General features: G+C 33.0%; 1 protein-coding gene and 1 long non-coding RNA gene across 2 annotated transcripts in view; one reads left to right on the forward strand and one right to left on the reverse strand.

Moving 5' to 3' along the window:
• Positions 1–17,183, forward strand: part of CCDC172 (coiled-coil domain containing 172) — a 60,019-nt gene that overhangs the window by 11,820 nt on the left and 31,016 nt on the right. Inside the window, exons 4-5 of the mRNA XM_055345846.1 lie at positions 12,097–12,213; positions 13,336–13,501. Coding sequence (XP_055201821.1) covers positions 12,097–12,213; positions 13,336–13,501 — 283 coding nt within the window. The remainder of the gene's footprint in view (positions 1–12,096; positions 12,214–13,335; positions 13,502–17,183) is intronic.
• The window catches only part of LOC129523240 (uncharacterized), a 100,682-nt gene that overhangs the window by 10,621 nt on the left and 72,878 nt on the right, over positions 1–17,183 (reverse strand). Inside the window, exon 2 of the long non-coding RNA XR_008667084.1 lies at positions 4,344–4,512. This is a non-coding gene — a long non-coding RNA (uncharacterized LOC129523240). The remainder of the gene's footprint in view (positions 1–4,343; positions 4,513–17,183) is intronic.

Genomic DNA, 17,183 nt, shown 5'->3' on the forward strand with positions numbered 1-17,183 from the left:
AGTAGTTATTGTACTCTTCACTGACATAAACTCACAGTAAAGGACAAAACCCGCCAGTTTCACTAAATGCCTTGTTTTGAAGCTGACCATTGAGTATGAGTTTTTAATATTGCGTGTGATGAAATGATAGGTTCACGTAAAGTACTACTGTATTCCAAAGTACAATGATTGTCTCAAGGGTAAGCACTTACGTGATTCAGTTACAAAATGAACTAGCTCTTTTTTTCTGGAACACCATTTTTACTTGAATAACTGACAGACTGTAGTTATTTAAACTTGAATACTTGGTAAAATTTTCTCAAAAATGAAGTGACCCTGACATTTTAAGGCAAACAACTGATAGTAGTAGTAGTATCTTGCCAATGATAATATTCAGCCTTTCAAACAAAAATTAGAATTTTGGAAGACTCTTATCTGTCACTATAAACTTGACAGCATTTTTCCCAATACTTAAGATTTTTCTGATGAGTTTGTTGATGATATTAATGAATGTTATTTTTTAGTATCATATTATGACATGCATCAACATTTGGAGGATCTGAATACTTCAGTGAAGCAGCATTTCCCAAATAGCCAATACATAATGTTACAAAACCACTCATGGATAAAAGATTCTCTGAAAGCACAAGATAGACCAATTGATTTTATTGTAACAGAAGGTGAAAAGTTTATTGAAATAGTTTCAGATTCTACATTGCAACTAACCTTTAAGGAACTACCACTAGTTTAATTTGGGTGCAGTATCAAGCATACCCACAATCATTTGAAAAGGGTATTAAAATATGTTGTGTGAGGCCAGATTTTCTTCATATACTTCAACCAAAAAAAACTTATTTTGAAAGATTGAATAAAGAAGCAGATACAAGAATCCAGTTGTCTCCTATTAAGCCAGACATTAAAAAAGATTCACAAAAAATGTAAATGAAACTCTTCTTACTATTTTGGGGGGGGATATTATTTTTTCATAAATATATGTTTTTAAATATGCAATAAATTTATTGGTAGTTCTTAATGAATTAAATGTTTCTTAAAATTTCTCAGTTTTAATATTTGATACAGAAAATATTGATAGGTCTAGCTTACAAAAATAATAAAAAATATCAATAATTTTTTAAGACTATAAAGTCTTAAAAGACAGAAAAGTCATGAGACCAAAAAGTTTGGTTATGACTACTGAAGAGGATCCTCCCTGACCTCCAGTATATAAAATAGTATCATACCATCCCATCTCTGTCTATTCACAGTCCTTAATTTTGTAACACTTACTGCATCTTGATATATCTTATATTGATCTGTTTATTACTTGTCTCCCCCACCAATGTAATGTACGCTCCACAAGGAATACAAATTTATTTAATTTGTTCACAACTGTTATTTCCAGTACCTAGAACGGTGCTTGGGTTGCAGTGGTATTAAATAAATATTGCTGGATGACTGTATTAAAACTTTTCTCATACAATTCTGTTTTCTGTGAATTCTGCTTGTTTCAACTGATGGCTTTCTTATGTAGTTGTATTTTGTTATGAGCTTTAAATATTTCTGTTGTGAACTTATTTTTCACGGGGTTTATGTTTCTTAGGAATATCACATATTCTTTTGATAAAAAAAGACTGCTATGAAGCAGTTTTACCCCTATTGCCAGGGCCTTAACAAGTTTCACTTGTTCAGGACCATTTTTATGTTAACTTCTGAGCTTAGGATTTCTGCAGTACATGAATAAGAGATATATGAATTTCCTATCCATGAACCATTCAAGCTTGGGGTTAGAGCTTCTTGGGAATGACTCCTTCCACTCATGACTCAATGGTGGCAGCTTGTTTATGTGCTGCTTCTCTAAAGCAGTGAATGGAGTTTTGTTATTCCACGTGCACAACTGGCTAGCCACTTCTCAATTCCTGACTTTATCCAGTGAGCCTAGTTCCAGCTCCTTCTGGTCTTGACTTTTGGTCTTATGTGAGCATTTAAAACCTTAACCCCTAACACCTGTATCCAATCTCAAAGATTTCCCTTGGGCTTTAATTCTAGCACAACATCTTTACCTTGAGTCATCTCTTTGTTTCTGGCATGACGATTTCCCATTCTTGCTTTCAGGTTGGCTGTGTAAACAGTATCTGTTTTAAATGTAGTTCTAGTTTGTATAGCATTTCTCTGTATTTGAGTAAAAAGTGCGTCCTTCCCACATTTTGCTTAGACTGCCATATTAACCAGAATTCTTCACTTTAAAATTTCTTAATGCTTCAACTTCCTCATTCTTGAGTTCTTATTTCTTTTTTATCTTTTGGTCAATCTGTATAATTGTTAAAGTAATTCTTTGGGAAAAATATGTGCATGATGGATTTTCTAAGCCATTAAGATTTTAAATTTCTTTCTATTGTTTTCACACTTAAATGAAAGCTTGTCTGTATACAGAATTCTTGGCTCACACCTGTTTTTAGAAAATTATGTAGATCTAGTGCTCCTGATTTTTTAAGTTTTTACTTAAATTCCAGTTAGTTAACATACAATGTAATATTACTTTCAGGTGTATAATTTAGTGATTCAGTACTTACATATAACACTCAGTGCTCATCACAACAAGTAGCACTACTGATTTTTGAAATTTATTAATGCAGAAGAGATATATTGAAATCAGCCTGGTTTTTAAAAGTCCTTTTCAGGTAACCTGTTTTAATTTTTCTTTCCTGATTGATTGTACAGATTTTTTTTATTCTTATCATTCCAAATTTGTTCACATATGTATCTATTAGTTTTGTCTAGACCATAGATGAGTCTCCCATTTTAACCTAAACTATTAATTGTGATTTCTTTTTCAAGTATTCCTATTGCTTATAAGATTAGATCTTTGCTCTCTCTTCTCTGAACCCATCATCTACTCAGCAGCCTTGGAGAACTCCTTATACTTTACATTACTGATTTCCATCTTTTGCGGTGTTGGCTGTATTATTTAATACTGTGTAAATTTAAAAGCTCTGTTGGGCTCTTCTTTTTTATATTTCTTTCATTTCCTATCTTCCTTTTTATCTCAGCTTGTATTTTTATCTAAATCTTTTATGTCCTTACTTGCTCTTGTTTTTTAGGGGACATACCTTTGCATCCTCTTGAGGACATTACATAATTGACTGACAAAATTTATCTTTTTGCACCCTATAGCAGTAATATATTTTAGAGACTTAAAGTTCTGTAAGCTTTTGGGCAGTTCACCTTTTATCTACCATTACAGTATTTTTTTGGTGGGGTTTATGCTGTTATTATGTGAGAACTGTCCAGACTTACAGCTTGCCAACAGATACAGTATATACATTGTTCCTTATCCCATCCTTGTTTTCTCTAGTTCTTAAAGAATGAACTGTCTTCCTAAAGCTAAAGCTGCTGGTTGACAAGTTGATGTGAATATCCCCAACGTTGTTTCTTGTAGTATACTTGACTGAGGTATGATCTCTTCTTGCTCATGTGTGAAGTTTTCTTACTATGAGGAGGAAAATGTATGTTTTAAAGAATCTGTGAAATTTTATAGTTTTCCATTAAAAGCAGTACATGAAAAATCACTACCTGCAGCATTCCATTGTTTTATATCCTGACAGAATAGGAAGATGTAGTGATAGGTAAGATAAGGTACTGCCCCCTGAATTGTCAAATAGCATAGAAGTTACCTTATTTCAAACTATCTCCACAATGAGTCTTTCAGATTAAGAAGTATCATTACAGATGTTCTTGGCCTATTAGTATTTGTGCATTACTGCTCTTTCCCTAATCAGATTAATATCTAGCAAAATCAGCAGTTCTTTGGAAATAGGAGTTTTATTTGAGGAAAAGGGGAAGAATATGTTTGGAGTATGGGAGTTATTTTGAGAAGGTTAGACTTAGGTTGGCTATGGATTTTGTAACACCAGATGATACAAAAAGAGGAGAATGGAAGAGGTTAAAAGCAAACTGGCTACCCACAGTTGTGCCTGTGATCTTGAGGTTGCTAAGAAGAATATCTCATATAGCCTTTGGTACTTAATGTGGTTTTATGAATTGTTATTGCCTGAATTAATATCTCAAGATAAATTGAAAGGTTGCCTACCTCAGCTTCTTTGATTCAGTCTAGTTCCATGGCTTTAAATATAGTCCAGTTTTTCCTGGTTAAAATTCTAATTAATTCCTTCTGAGAAAAGACAGAAAAGAGGAAGGAATGGGAGATATGTGACTGCCACAGTAGGATAAAGTATTAGGTTGTTCCTCTGAAATTGTCTTTTTCTCTTTATTATGAGGCTCCTTTTCCTTTCTCTTTTATGAGGAGCATTTGCTTATGTTGCTACTAGGAGAAGGTTAAATTCTCAGGAAATATAAGGGCCTCCTACCATTATATTTGATGAACATACAGCAGACATTTTTTTTTTTCTGAATTGAACGAGCTTTGTTTTAATTCTTCATAAAAGTAGTATATGTTTGTGACTTCCCTGACTCTGGCCACCTCTCCGAGTCATGGAACCTCACCCAGGAGCGCTCCCCATTAAAGCACTCTCGAACCTAAAAAAAAAAAAAAAAAAAAGTAGTATATGTTTATTGCAAATTATCCCCAAAATAGGAACATGTAAAACACAGTTAAAGCTATCCATAGTTCTACTGTATATACTATTTTCACAGGTCTTTCAAAATTATTTAAGTCCATGTATAATTTTCTTAAATGATTTGCTTTTTTCCCATTTACTGTATCCCAAATATCTCAGTAAATCTAAATCTAAATCTAAATAAACAGTTTTTAATAATTGCATAGTACTCCACTCAATGGCTATACCATATTTTAGTTAACTACTTTCCTACTGATAAATATTTATGATTATTATTAATAAATTATTATTAATATCACTGGGGTGGGATGACAATCTTGCACATGCACCGTGATGCACTTAGATTTTTTTAGGATAAAGTCCTAGAAATCAAGTTTCTCTATCAGTAATTGTATACTTTTAAGACTTTTGATAATTTCTAAATTGTCCTCCAGAAGTTTTTCCAGTTTATTTTTGTATAATTTCACTACTCATATAATTGAAATGATCAGTTCTTTTGGTAAGTATAAGAGAAAAATGTCATCCTTTTATAGTTTTAATTTGAATTTTTTGTTTACTTATATTTTTAATTTTGTTCATTGACTGCTAATATTTACCATGTGTTATACCTAGTCATATCCTCTCCTTGTTTTTTTCTTATTGACTTTTTATGTTTTTTATATGTTTTTATATGTTGCAGATAATTTCTAGCTTTTTATTTTATATGTTACAGATAATTACTCTTTGTCATTTGTTGCAAATGTTATTTGTACAAAGCTTGCATTTTTATGACATATTTTATCTAGTCAAAATTTAGAATGTTTGTGTTGCTAGAATTTTTAATCTTTTTTGTTTGTTTGTTCTGAAATCCATCTCAGACTTGGGAAACCTACCCCACTCCAAGATTTTAAACAATGTGTTTTTCCACATTTATTTGTATCTTTTATGTTCTTCAGTAGAGGTTCCTTTTTTTTAATATATGTCTTATATTTTCTTTTTTTCTTTTTTTTTAAATTTTTTAATTTATTTACGATAGTCATACAGAGAGAGAGAGAGGGGCAGAGACACAGGCAGAGGGAGAAGCAGGCTCCATGCGCTGGGAGCCTGACGTGGGATTCGATCCCGGGTCTCCAGGATCGCGCCCTGGGCCAAAGGCAGGCGCCAAACCGCTGTGCCACCCAGGGATCCCTGTCTTATATTTTCTAAGCTTATTTGTGTTTTCTTTATTTGGTTGCTGTTATGAATGAGATCTTTTTCCATGCTTTTTTTCTATTTATTGTTGGTAACTAGAAAAGATGCTTAGTTTTTGATATTTGTTACTAACCTTTTTATTTAATTCTTTTTTTTATTTCTAACAGTTTCTCAGTAGATTCATTTGGATTTGTTAGGTATGTGACAATGGCATTTGGGTAAACAAATGAAATTGTATACCAGCTTTTTTGATAATTATATCTTTTTTTTTTTTTTTTTTTTTTACCGTATTGTACTAATAAGAACTTCCCGAACAGATTTAAATAGCAGTGGTCTTATCTGGCATCCTAATAACCTTCAATGAGAAGATGAGAGATGAGCAAAGACTCAACTGAAGTAAAGGAACAAACCAGGAGGAATCTGGGAAAAGATTTTCAGGTAGAGAGAAGAGCCAGTGCAAAGACTATACAGAGAGAGTGTGCCTGGTATGTCCAAGGAATAATGAGGAAGCCAATGTAGCTAGAGAGAGTGAATGAAGAGAATAATAGAAGATAAGGTTGGAGAGTGAATAAGGGAGTGCAGACCACAAAAAGTCTTATGAGCTATTGTAAGGACTAATATTTCCTAATATTGAAACTTCTGACGTTGGATCACTGTCATAGTGAATTTTAAGTACTAAATCTGTGGTTAAGCGATACATTTATAAAATATATATACATATATATTTTTACAAAACCTTAAATCTATCGATACAATATTCATTGATGTACTCTAGAATTTACAATGTCTCTTATTGTAGTCATAACAAACACAGCCTTTCCCCGATTGCTAGGAGCTTACAAATGTGAAATCTACATAACTCTTATGTAAAGTTGCCTTACACTATGAGGCAGACCATTTAATCAGCAAAATGTCAGTTCCTAAAGTCTGAGACTATTTTAAACAACAGCAACCACAACAAAGAGAAGCTTTATACTTTGCTTACTTGGACCTAAACATTAATTTAGAATCCTCAGTCATTTTCGATTTTCAAGTTCTTCTGGTAGAAAAATACCTAAAGGCACCCAGGCAGCAAGAGTAGTGAAGAGTCACAAATCATGGCTATGCTGAAAACTGACCTAGTTGACCAGATAAGTCAGCTCACTGGGAAAACTATAAGCTCTGTTGAAAAATCAAATATCCCAAGAGGAATAAAATGGAAAGAAAAAAATCTTTATTGCTGAGGGAAGCAGAATTAACCAGAATGTTGGCACTACTATAAATTAAAATTTTCCAAAACAGCAATATTTTCTGACAAAGCTTGGCTGTTTGATTCTAGAATAGAACTTTAAGGCTGCATGCAAATATTTTCTCTTCATTTGTAGTCAGGGGAAAAAGAGAGAAGAGAAAGAGAAATTTATATTAGTATAGGAACCTTCTACTCTTTTCTTTTTTTAGTCATATCCCCTTGATATTCCTGGGTAACTTAGAAGATAAAGTTAATGTCTCTTAAATGTTTATGGTAAGATGTCCAAGCTACCATAGATTATAAGATTGTGCCTCAATTAAAACCTGACTGGGAAAGATATGTTCAAAAATATTTTGGGAGGTGGTTCAAGATGGCAGCATAGGAATACCTGAACTCATCTCCCATGCACACACCAAATCTACAGCTACATATTGAAAAATTCCTTCTGAAAAAGACCTGGAAACTAGCTGAAAAATTATTCCACAACAAAGGATAACAGACAGGGCCACACTGAAATGGGTGGGGGAGACAGAGGCATAGTCTCACCAGACCTCCCTCCCTACATTGGCACAGCAACCCTTGATCAGGAGGGAGCTTACAAATATGGAGCTTCTCCCTGAGTAGCACATCAATGTCAGGCACACCAATCCTTGGGACCTACATGGGAATGATGAACCCTCAAAACATCTGGCTTTGAAAACCAGTGGTGCTTATTACATCCAAGAGATCCAAAGGACTGTATGGAACTGAGATTCTGCTCTTAAAGGGCTCATATGTAGAATCATTTGCCCCAGAACTAGTACAAAAGCAGCAGTTTGAAAAGCACCTAGAGTATATATGTGTATATACATGTACACACACACACACACACACACACACACACACACATATGCATGTGTGTAAAGGAGAAATTTATTTCTTAATCATAAAGCAACTGTCAGAGGGACATGAGCCTATGGGACTCTCTCCAGAGATGGCGGCACAGGCGGGGCACCATTTTTTCACTCTTCCTCCACCTTGTGCCAATTTGCTGACTTGCTAGCACCAGTGTTGGTGGGAGCCATTTTTGCACTCTCCCTTTACCTTCCTTGTACTGGTAGGTGCACACAGTCATAGCACTTTCCAATTTCCCTGCTAACACTAGTGGATGTGCCCTACCCCTGCCCTTTCCTGCTGCCTTGCTAAAACTGGTGAACATACAGAAAAAAAAAATCACTCTGATTTAAAGATAAGCAGAGAATCTAAATAAGTATTTTTCCAAAGAAGACGTACAAATGGCCACCAGGCACATGGAAAATGTTCAGCATTACTGATCATCAGTAAAATATAAATCAATATCACAATGAGATATCACTTCATATCTGTTAGGATGGTTATAATAAAAAAGATAAACAAAAGACAAGAAATAACAAGTGTTGGCAAGAATGTGAAAACAGAACCCCCTCACACTGTTGGCAGTATTATAAATTGGTACAACTACTATGGAAAATGGTGTGGAGGTTCCTCAAAAAATTAAAAACAACTACCATTATGATCCAGCAATTCCACTTCTGGGTATTTATCCAAAGGAAATAGGAACAATAATTTGAAAAGATATGTGTACCCCTATGATCATTGTGGCACTATTTACAATAGCCAAGATAAGGAAACAATCTAAGTATCCATCAGTGAATGAATGGATAAAGAAGATGTGGTAAGTACATAATGGAATACTACTCAGCCATAAAAAAGAATGAAATCTTGCCATTTGCAACAACATGGATGGACCTTGAGGGTATTATGCTAAGTGAGGTAAATCAGATAAAGACAAATACTATATGATTTCACTTGTATTTGGAATTTAAACAAACTAACAAAGAAAAACCAAACTAACAGATACAGAGAATAGATTGGTTGTTACCAGTGGGGAGGAGTTTGGGTGATGGGCAGTGAGTGAAGAGGGTCAAGAAGTACAGTCTTCTGGTTATAAATAAATCATCATGTCATAGTACTCAGCCTGGTGACCATTGTCAGTGATATTGAAAGTTCCTAAGAGGATAAATCTTAAAAAGTTCTCCTAACAAGAAAAAAAAAGATTTTATAACTTTGGTGACAAATGGTAACTACACTTGGCTGTGGTAATTATTTGACAGTGTATATAAGCATCAAATCATTTTGTTGTACACTCAAAACTAATATAATGTTATATGTCAATTATACCCTAGTTAAAATTATTTTTAAGTCACAGTTTTACATTTCTTCTAATATCTTTCCAATTCTGATCCCCACCCATCACTCTTACAACAAGAGATGTTTCTGATAATTTATTCTGTGAAATGACCTTGTCTTACGATCATAGCAATATGTTTGGGGTTATATTTGGAATTATTTACCTATTTTACACATCAGAGGGTCTGGTTTTTAAACACAAGAGTGTGAAAAATAGTTTACGGAGTTGGTTGTGATAACAGCAAAAACAAAAGAAATAATGAGAAACATATTCTGCAAGTAGGGGGCCATGAAAAGCTATTTCAGTTTTTAAGAGTAACAACATATGCTTGGCAGAGAGGAACTGGGAAAATCCAAAAGTCTTTGTCCTTTAATTTTTCATTAAAAAATGAAAAACTCTATTAATAATAGACCTGGGTAGCTACTGCAACTCTAACTTAACTTTGTCTTCACCATGTGAATCATCATATTGTGGACAATAATTTTACTGACTTGAGCTTTCCCAAACTCCTGCCTTTTTCTATTATGCCTTTTCTTTTACTTGCCAATTCCTTCTTGTATTAAATGTTCTCATCACAGATCCTAAGTGAATTTAAAAATTATTGTTACTGTAATTTTTCTGTAGTTATTGACTCTGGAACTTCTTTAGGTTGCTTTACAGACGAAAATGTGGAAGTAAAAGATAAAGGCAGAGTATAAGACAGAAAGTGGGAATAATGATGAGAAGCAGGCCAATAATAATAATAAAGTAATAATAAAAATAACAACAACAAGCAGAAAAGACCTCAAAATGATAATTCCCATAGAAGTTTAGGGGAAGAGGAAATTTATAGTTATACCTTTCTTATAAAGCTTTTGAATAGCTGTCTACTTTTCATTTGGGGTATATAGGTTTCATTTTTCAGATTATGGTAAAATATTCCAATTAAATGACAGCTTGTCTAATAGCTCTCTTTAATATTTATTTTCTTTTTTAGGAAAGAGGACATGAGCTCAGTGTAATTTTAGATCTTAGTTGGTAATAGCTGGAATGGGACATCTTAATTTTTTATTTCTTAACATAAGGCTCTTCTGAATCTGAATAATAAATTTAGTTATGTCTTACTTAAAAATTTCTTAGTCTGATTAATATTTTCTTCATTTTTGGGTTTCATCATAGGTCTTTCACAACAGATTCTGATTGTGGCAGAAACAATCAGAATTCAGGAACTTTGATTCATACGTGACATACCTTATTGAATTAAAATTTATCCAGCCCAATATTTGGTCTTAAAGCAATCTTGAATGCATTCATGCTTACCCTCCAGAATAGCAATCCTGAGAGTTGGGTATACTACAAGCAACCTTTTCTCATTAAGTTCTGATACTTTTTGTGTTTCTCAAACTTACATACTTTAACCTTCTACTATTATAGAGAATGGAGTTCCTTTTAGTTCCAAAAGTATCTCAATTACTTTGAAATAGTTCTAGTCCCATAGAAGAAAGGAAATCGGAAGAGCTGGATTTTAGTCCTTGGTTTGCCCATAATTAATTACATTACCTTTGTTGAGGAATTTCACTTTTCTGGACTCATTTTATTCTCATTTATATAATAAATAGTAAATAGCTCTGAAGTGTTTTCTTATTCTAAATAAATATGGTAGATTCATGAACATACTCCTGTTTGCTATTGTTACCATTTTCTATGTGATTTCTTAGATCTGGCCATATGTTTTATGATTTCTTTCTTCTTAGTAAAATAACTAACTGCCCCAGTCCTGCTTCCCCCATTTTAAAAGCCTTTTCTGAGTTTTTTTGGTCATGAAAATTGTATCTCTTTATTCGTTCTCTATTGATGTCTTCTTAAGATAGAGTTGATGAGAACAGCAGCAAGTACTAAAGGTGTGCGTAGATGTGCCGTGACATAATATACATGCAAGATCATATTTTATGTTTTATTTCTGTTCCTTTTTTTCTGTTACTTTTTTAATGCCAGTATTTCCAGGACTTTTTAGCCATATCATTTCAAAATCTCTTTCAGGCCAACCCTTTGCCTCTGGACTAGACTATTCCTAAGCTCTTTACTATTCAATATCTTCTGGGACAGAGATTTCACACTCTGTCTCTCACCTTCAGGAAGTTCTTATGGCTAACATAAATCTTGCTTTCTGCAATTTAAGTTGAATTTATTTCCTTTTTCTTTTCACTATGGAGATGGGAACAGCCCCAAACTAAAAGTGATACTTTCTTATGAGGGCCAGTACTGAATATAGAGGAAAGATTATTCCCAGTCTGGCATCAATTTTAGCTTTTATATATTAAAGCTTCCTGACTTCCATTTCAATATTCATGGTCTCAAGAGATGCTATTCTTTATGGCCCAAATGAAATAATAGTTACATATCCAATATTAATGTTTATTATGTCTCTTGCTAACTAGAACCAAATGAGGTACTAAAATTAAAAAATGAGTTCTCAAAAGCATTTGAGGACTTTAGCAGATTTGTGTTTTTCTTAGTATAACTGTAGTCATGGGACTGGGTTTTTGCCTATGGTTTGTAGATTTTATCTCATTTTATTAGTCATACTGTATACATGTTTAATTCATCCATATCTTCCTTATAAGTGATGAGAATAGAAACTTGCTCTTTAACACAAGCTGTCTTGAAGCAGATTTCAATGTGTGTAGTTAAAAAGCTTTGGTACCTAAGCTAAGAAATGTGTTAGGTATTGCAAAGAGAAAAGAAAATGCATTTTCTGCCCATAAGGGGCCTATGTCTTATTGGGGGAAAACATTTTAAAACTTGTAATTATAGAACACTTATAAAATAATATATGATAGTGCATTTAAAATAAGATGCTTAATGTGAAATTTATTTTGTATTTAAGGTTAATATTTGTTCTCTTAACTAAGGCACCCTAATTGTTTCATTCTGATTTCTGTTTTTTTACTTTAAAGGTTCAGCAGTTTTCTGAAAAAGCCTTCCTCTTACAGCTTTGGAAAATTCATGAAAATGCCTTAGAAAGACAGTGTAGTGAAATTACAAACCAGAGGAATATGCTTCTTCAAGACTTTGTAAGCCTACAGCCACTTAGAAATATCTATTTCACTAACAGTATTGAAAACTATTTAAATATACTTAGGTGTACTTTTAGAAAATCCTCTGTATGCATATTGGCAGATACTCCTGTTAAGATACGGAAAAGTATTAAGTGCTATTTAAAACCAGTTGGTAGAGTAATATAGTTTGAAAGAATTCTATTGGCAGGAATGCAATATAGAAATTATTTGCAGTTGTAATAAGCATAAAAAAATGAGTGAAACTGATTTGAATTGCTCAGGCTTTGAGACCTTGGTTTTAATGCTTTTGAAAGGCAGAGAGTTCACACTTTAGGCATATTTATGGATCTTGGTGAAAAGATTTTGTTTATCTTTTTATCTTAAGTCAGAACCAACAGACTCAGTAGTTTTAAATGACAGGGCCAGTTTAGGAATGTGACTTGTAATTAATTGACATTTTAAAGAAAATACATTTAAAAATATTAAAAATATCTGAAGTCAAAATCAACAGACTTGGTGCTTATGTTAACATGGCCAGTTCCCAATGTAGTTCACAACTAATTGAAATTTCTTAGAAAAAAAATAGAAAAATACAGTAGTGTTTAGGTTCTAGAGTTTCTGGAAATTCTTATTTCTTTTTCATATTCATGTTTCATAAAATGTAAACTATTTTGTAGAACTAACTTGGAAATAAATTTATAATTTTACCTCCTTTGCTATATTTTAAAAGGTTTCCTTCAATTTCCTTGTTTGTTTTTTTTTCTATAGAAGTAATTCCCTTGAGCGTACATTTTCATGTTCAGGTTTGGACATTTAATTATTTTACCCAAATTTATATTGAAATGACAAAATGGCACCAATGGCTATAAGTTTAATATATAAACACAGATACAATGATGAGTAGTAGGAATTCTACCTCAATAATACTCCCAAAATATTAAAGATAAAACTTCCATGCGGAAATAGTTGGTATGTAATAGCTTCATATTGCTGTAGGAATAAAGCATTTTTGTAATAATAATGGGAATTATAATTTTATATATTTGTTGTTAATACTCAAAATGATTGCATTTTGAATCACTAAAGAATAACAGTACAATTACCATCTATATTTGATCTTTTGTTTCTGTTTTTCAGGAGGCTGCGAAGAAAAAAGTGACAGAGGAGGAAGAAAAATTTATTAAGGAAATTACAGATTTCAATAATGAGTATGAAGTAACAAAGAAAAGAGAACTTTGGATAAAAGAAAATGTCAAGATTGAAATATCTGACTTAGAAAACCAGGCGAACATTTTGAAGAGAGGTATGAGTATATAATACCACCTCATTTTTGTATCATTAATGAAAATAACTTATTTGAATCAATGGATGTTCCAGAAATTTAACTTTTTCATAAGTAAATTGGGTTATTGCATAGCTATTCTTTTACCTTTCTCTTAATTAACCTAAGGGAAATGTATCTTTTATTGTGAGCAATCTCAAGTTCTTTAGACATAGGTGTGACATGAGCATTTTAGTCATTCATTCAATAACAAATATCTATTTCTCCTTCTGTTATGTGATAGGCATTGCTCTAGGTTTTTGGGATATAAAACTAAAAAGTGGAAGAATCAAATATGTAAGCATATATTTATAGTACAGTGTGATAGAAGCCATATTAGGGGTAGGACTGGTGGGATGTACCTCATTTACCATCAATGTAATTTAAACTAGAAAACAAGGTTACACAGTGGGGTGGGGAGAATTTCATTTCAGGAACCCTAGCATGTAGGTTATTGTAATCTGTGATAAGATCCTGAATTAAAGACATTGCCAAATAGAAGAGAGGTTGAATTAAATAAATGTTTAGAAATAATAACAGGACTTCATCACTTTTTAATGTGAACAAAAATAGAGAAAGTTAAGGATGAATTATAGTTTTCAAATATCAGAGTTTGAGTAGAATGTGGTACCAGGAGGAAGAGTAGAGAGAGAGAAGGCTGTAGGAACTATATAGCCTTTTCTGGACAAAATAAGTTTTGTTTCAGGTATTTTTAGGTGGAGATGTCTATGAAATACACAGAGGGGAATTCCCAGGTGGCAGGGGAAGAGTTGTTTGTGAAGCTGGTAAAAGAAATCAGAGCTAGACCATTAAGTTTGGAACTGAATCCAGAGGAGTCGGTGATATCATTCTGAGAAAACATATTGGGGGGACACAGATAAGGAACAAAGACCAAAGCCAGAAACATTTAAGGAAAGAAAGAAAAAGAATGGTACAGAGCATTCAAAGAAGGCAAGAGGAGAACCAGCAGAAAGTAATAGTAATATTTTAGAAACCAAAAGCAAAATGTTTTTCTTAAATTAGTGGAAATCAAAATAGGTTATTAATTTGACAATCAGAAGATGTCAAGTGCAGTAGCATAGAGTAGAGCAGAAGACTGGTAGTAATAGATTGGAATCAATGGGAGTCAAGGAAGTAGAGAATGAAAATATAAATGATATTAAATGGATAATTAGTTTTTAATGGAAGCCTTTCTAAAATGTACTGTTTGTTACTTTGATGCCTTTAGTAAATGGAGAATAATAAACGCATTTAACTTTTTTGACTTGGAGCTATCAGTATGAATAATTTATTGTTTTGCTTTGCATATGATGACTTTTAAGTAATATTTATCAGGCTTATAGTATATAACAACCACTATCCTAAAGACTATAAATGCTAATGTCATGTTAATTTCATTTAAATCTTAATTTTACCATTTGGTAGTTATGTGATTTGGGGCAAGTTGCTTGACTTTTCTTTGGCCCAGTTTCCCCATCTGTAAAGAAAGGGGTTAATAGTAATGACCTTAACAAAGGTTGTTGTGAGAATTCAATGAAATAATATTGAAGCACATAGAATGCTGCCTGCCACATAATTAAGCCCTCAAAAATATGGGAATTATATTTTTAGTTTCTTTTTATAGATGATGGAAATAAGGTTATCATAGATAAATTACTTAGAGTAGACAGCGTAGGACAGAGTAGGACAGAGGCACGCATCTGGAAAGCTTCAAAAAATATTGAATGCTTGAGTCTCATTCAAGACCTATTGAATCAGAATCTCTGTGGGACGGGTAGGGAACATAACTTTTTTGTCCTTAGGTGATATTGATGTGTATTTTCAATAACAAGTTAGAATACAAAGTTAAATGGGTACATACTCTGTAACTAACGTTCTATAAAAAAAAGTCACGGATATTTCCACTTCTATTCACATAGTGATAGAAATTTTAGCCAAATCAATTAGGCAAGAGAAAAAAATAAAGACATCTAAATTGGAAAGGAAAAAGTAGAATTATCTCTGTGCCCATATGATATGCTCTTATATATAGAACACCTACGGATACCACAAAAAAATGCTAGAACTAATAAATAAATATAGCAGAGTTGCAATATACAAAATCAACACACAAAAATAAGTTGCATTTCTATGTATGAGCAATAAGTGATCCAAAAAGGAAAAAAAATAAATTCCACTTACAATAGTATCAAAAAGAATACTTAGGAACAAATTTAACTGAGGAGGTAAAAGACTTGTACATTGGGGGATCCCTGGGTGGCGCAGCGGTTTGGCGCCTGCCTTTGGCCCAGGGCGCGATCCTGGAGACCCGGGATCGAATCCCACGTCGGGCTCCGGGTGCATGGAGCCTGCTTCTCCCTCTGCCTGTGTCTCTGCCTCTCTCTCTCTCCCTCTCTGTGACTATCATAAATAAATTAAAAAAAAATTAAAAAAAAAAAAAGACTTGTACATTGAAAACTCTATAAAACATTACTCAAAGAAATTAAGGAATACTCAGATAAGTGGAAAGACATTCCATGTTCATGGATTGGAAAATTTAGTACTGTTAAGATGATATTATTACCCCAAAATGATGTATGGATTCAATGTAATCCCTGTCAAAATCCCAACAGCATTTTTCATGCACTGAAAGACCCATCTTAAAGTTCATATGAAATCCTAAAGGATCCCAAAGAGCCAAAACCATCTTGAAAAAGTGGAACAAAGTTGGAGGACTCACACTTCTTGATTTCAAAACTTACTAAAATGCTGCAGTAATCAAACAGTGTGGTCCTAGGATAAGGACAGACATGTAGAAAAACAGGATAGAACAGAGAGCTCAAATATAAACCCTTTTGTATATGGTCAGATGATTTTTTTATAAGCGTCCCAAGACTATTCAATGGGAAAGGACAGTCTTTTCAACAAATGGAGCAGGGAAAACTGAATACCACATAAAAGAATGAAGTTGGACCCTTACCTTACACAATATACAAAGATTAGCTAAAAATAGATGAAAGTCTTAAGAAGTAAAACAACAAAGCTCTTACAAGAAATCATACAGGAAACATTTCATCATGTTGAGTTTAGATGTGATTTCTTGGATACCAAAAACAGACAACAAAAGAAAAATAGACCAATTGTATATCATTAAAACTAAGATCTTCTGTATATCACAAAAAAGAATGAGTTGTGTTTTTTATGGAAGAAAATATTTGCAAATCTTATCTTTGATAAGGGATTAATATCCAGAATATTTTTAAACCAGTAGGGCTTGAACTCACAAACCTGAGATCAAGAGTCATATGCTCTACCAACTGAGCCAACCAGGTGCTCCTAATGTGCAGAATATATGAAGAATTATAACTCAAAGCCAATAAATAAACAACTCAATTAAAAAGTTGGCAAAGGACTTGAACAAACATTTCCCCAAAGGTATGGCCATTAAGCATATGAAAAGATGCTAGTCATTAGAGAAATGGAAATCAAAACCATAATGAGATACCACTTAACACTCATTAGAATTCTATTATCAAAAAAATCCAAAGTCTCCACAACATGATATTCTCACAAGGTTCAGGATGCAATCCAAAATTATTTGACCTCTGAAGAATCAGTGAAATGTGACTTAGTGTCAAAAGAAAACCATGAGATGCCAAACCCCTAATGATCTAGATATTGCAAT

The sequence above is a fragment of the Nyctereutes procyonoides genome, unplaced genomic scaffold, assembly GCF_905146905.1.
Source record: "Nyctereutes procyonoides isolate TBG_1078 unplaced genomic scaffold, NYPRO_anot_genome, whole genome shotgun sequence".
Taxonomy (NCBI): domain Eukaryota; kingdom Metazoa; phylum Chordata; class Mammalia; order Carnivora; family Canidae; genus Nyctereutes; species Nyctereutes procyonoides.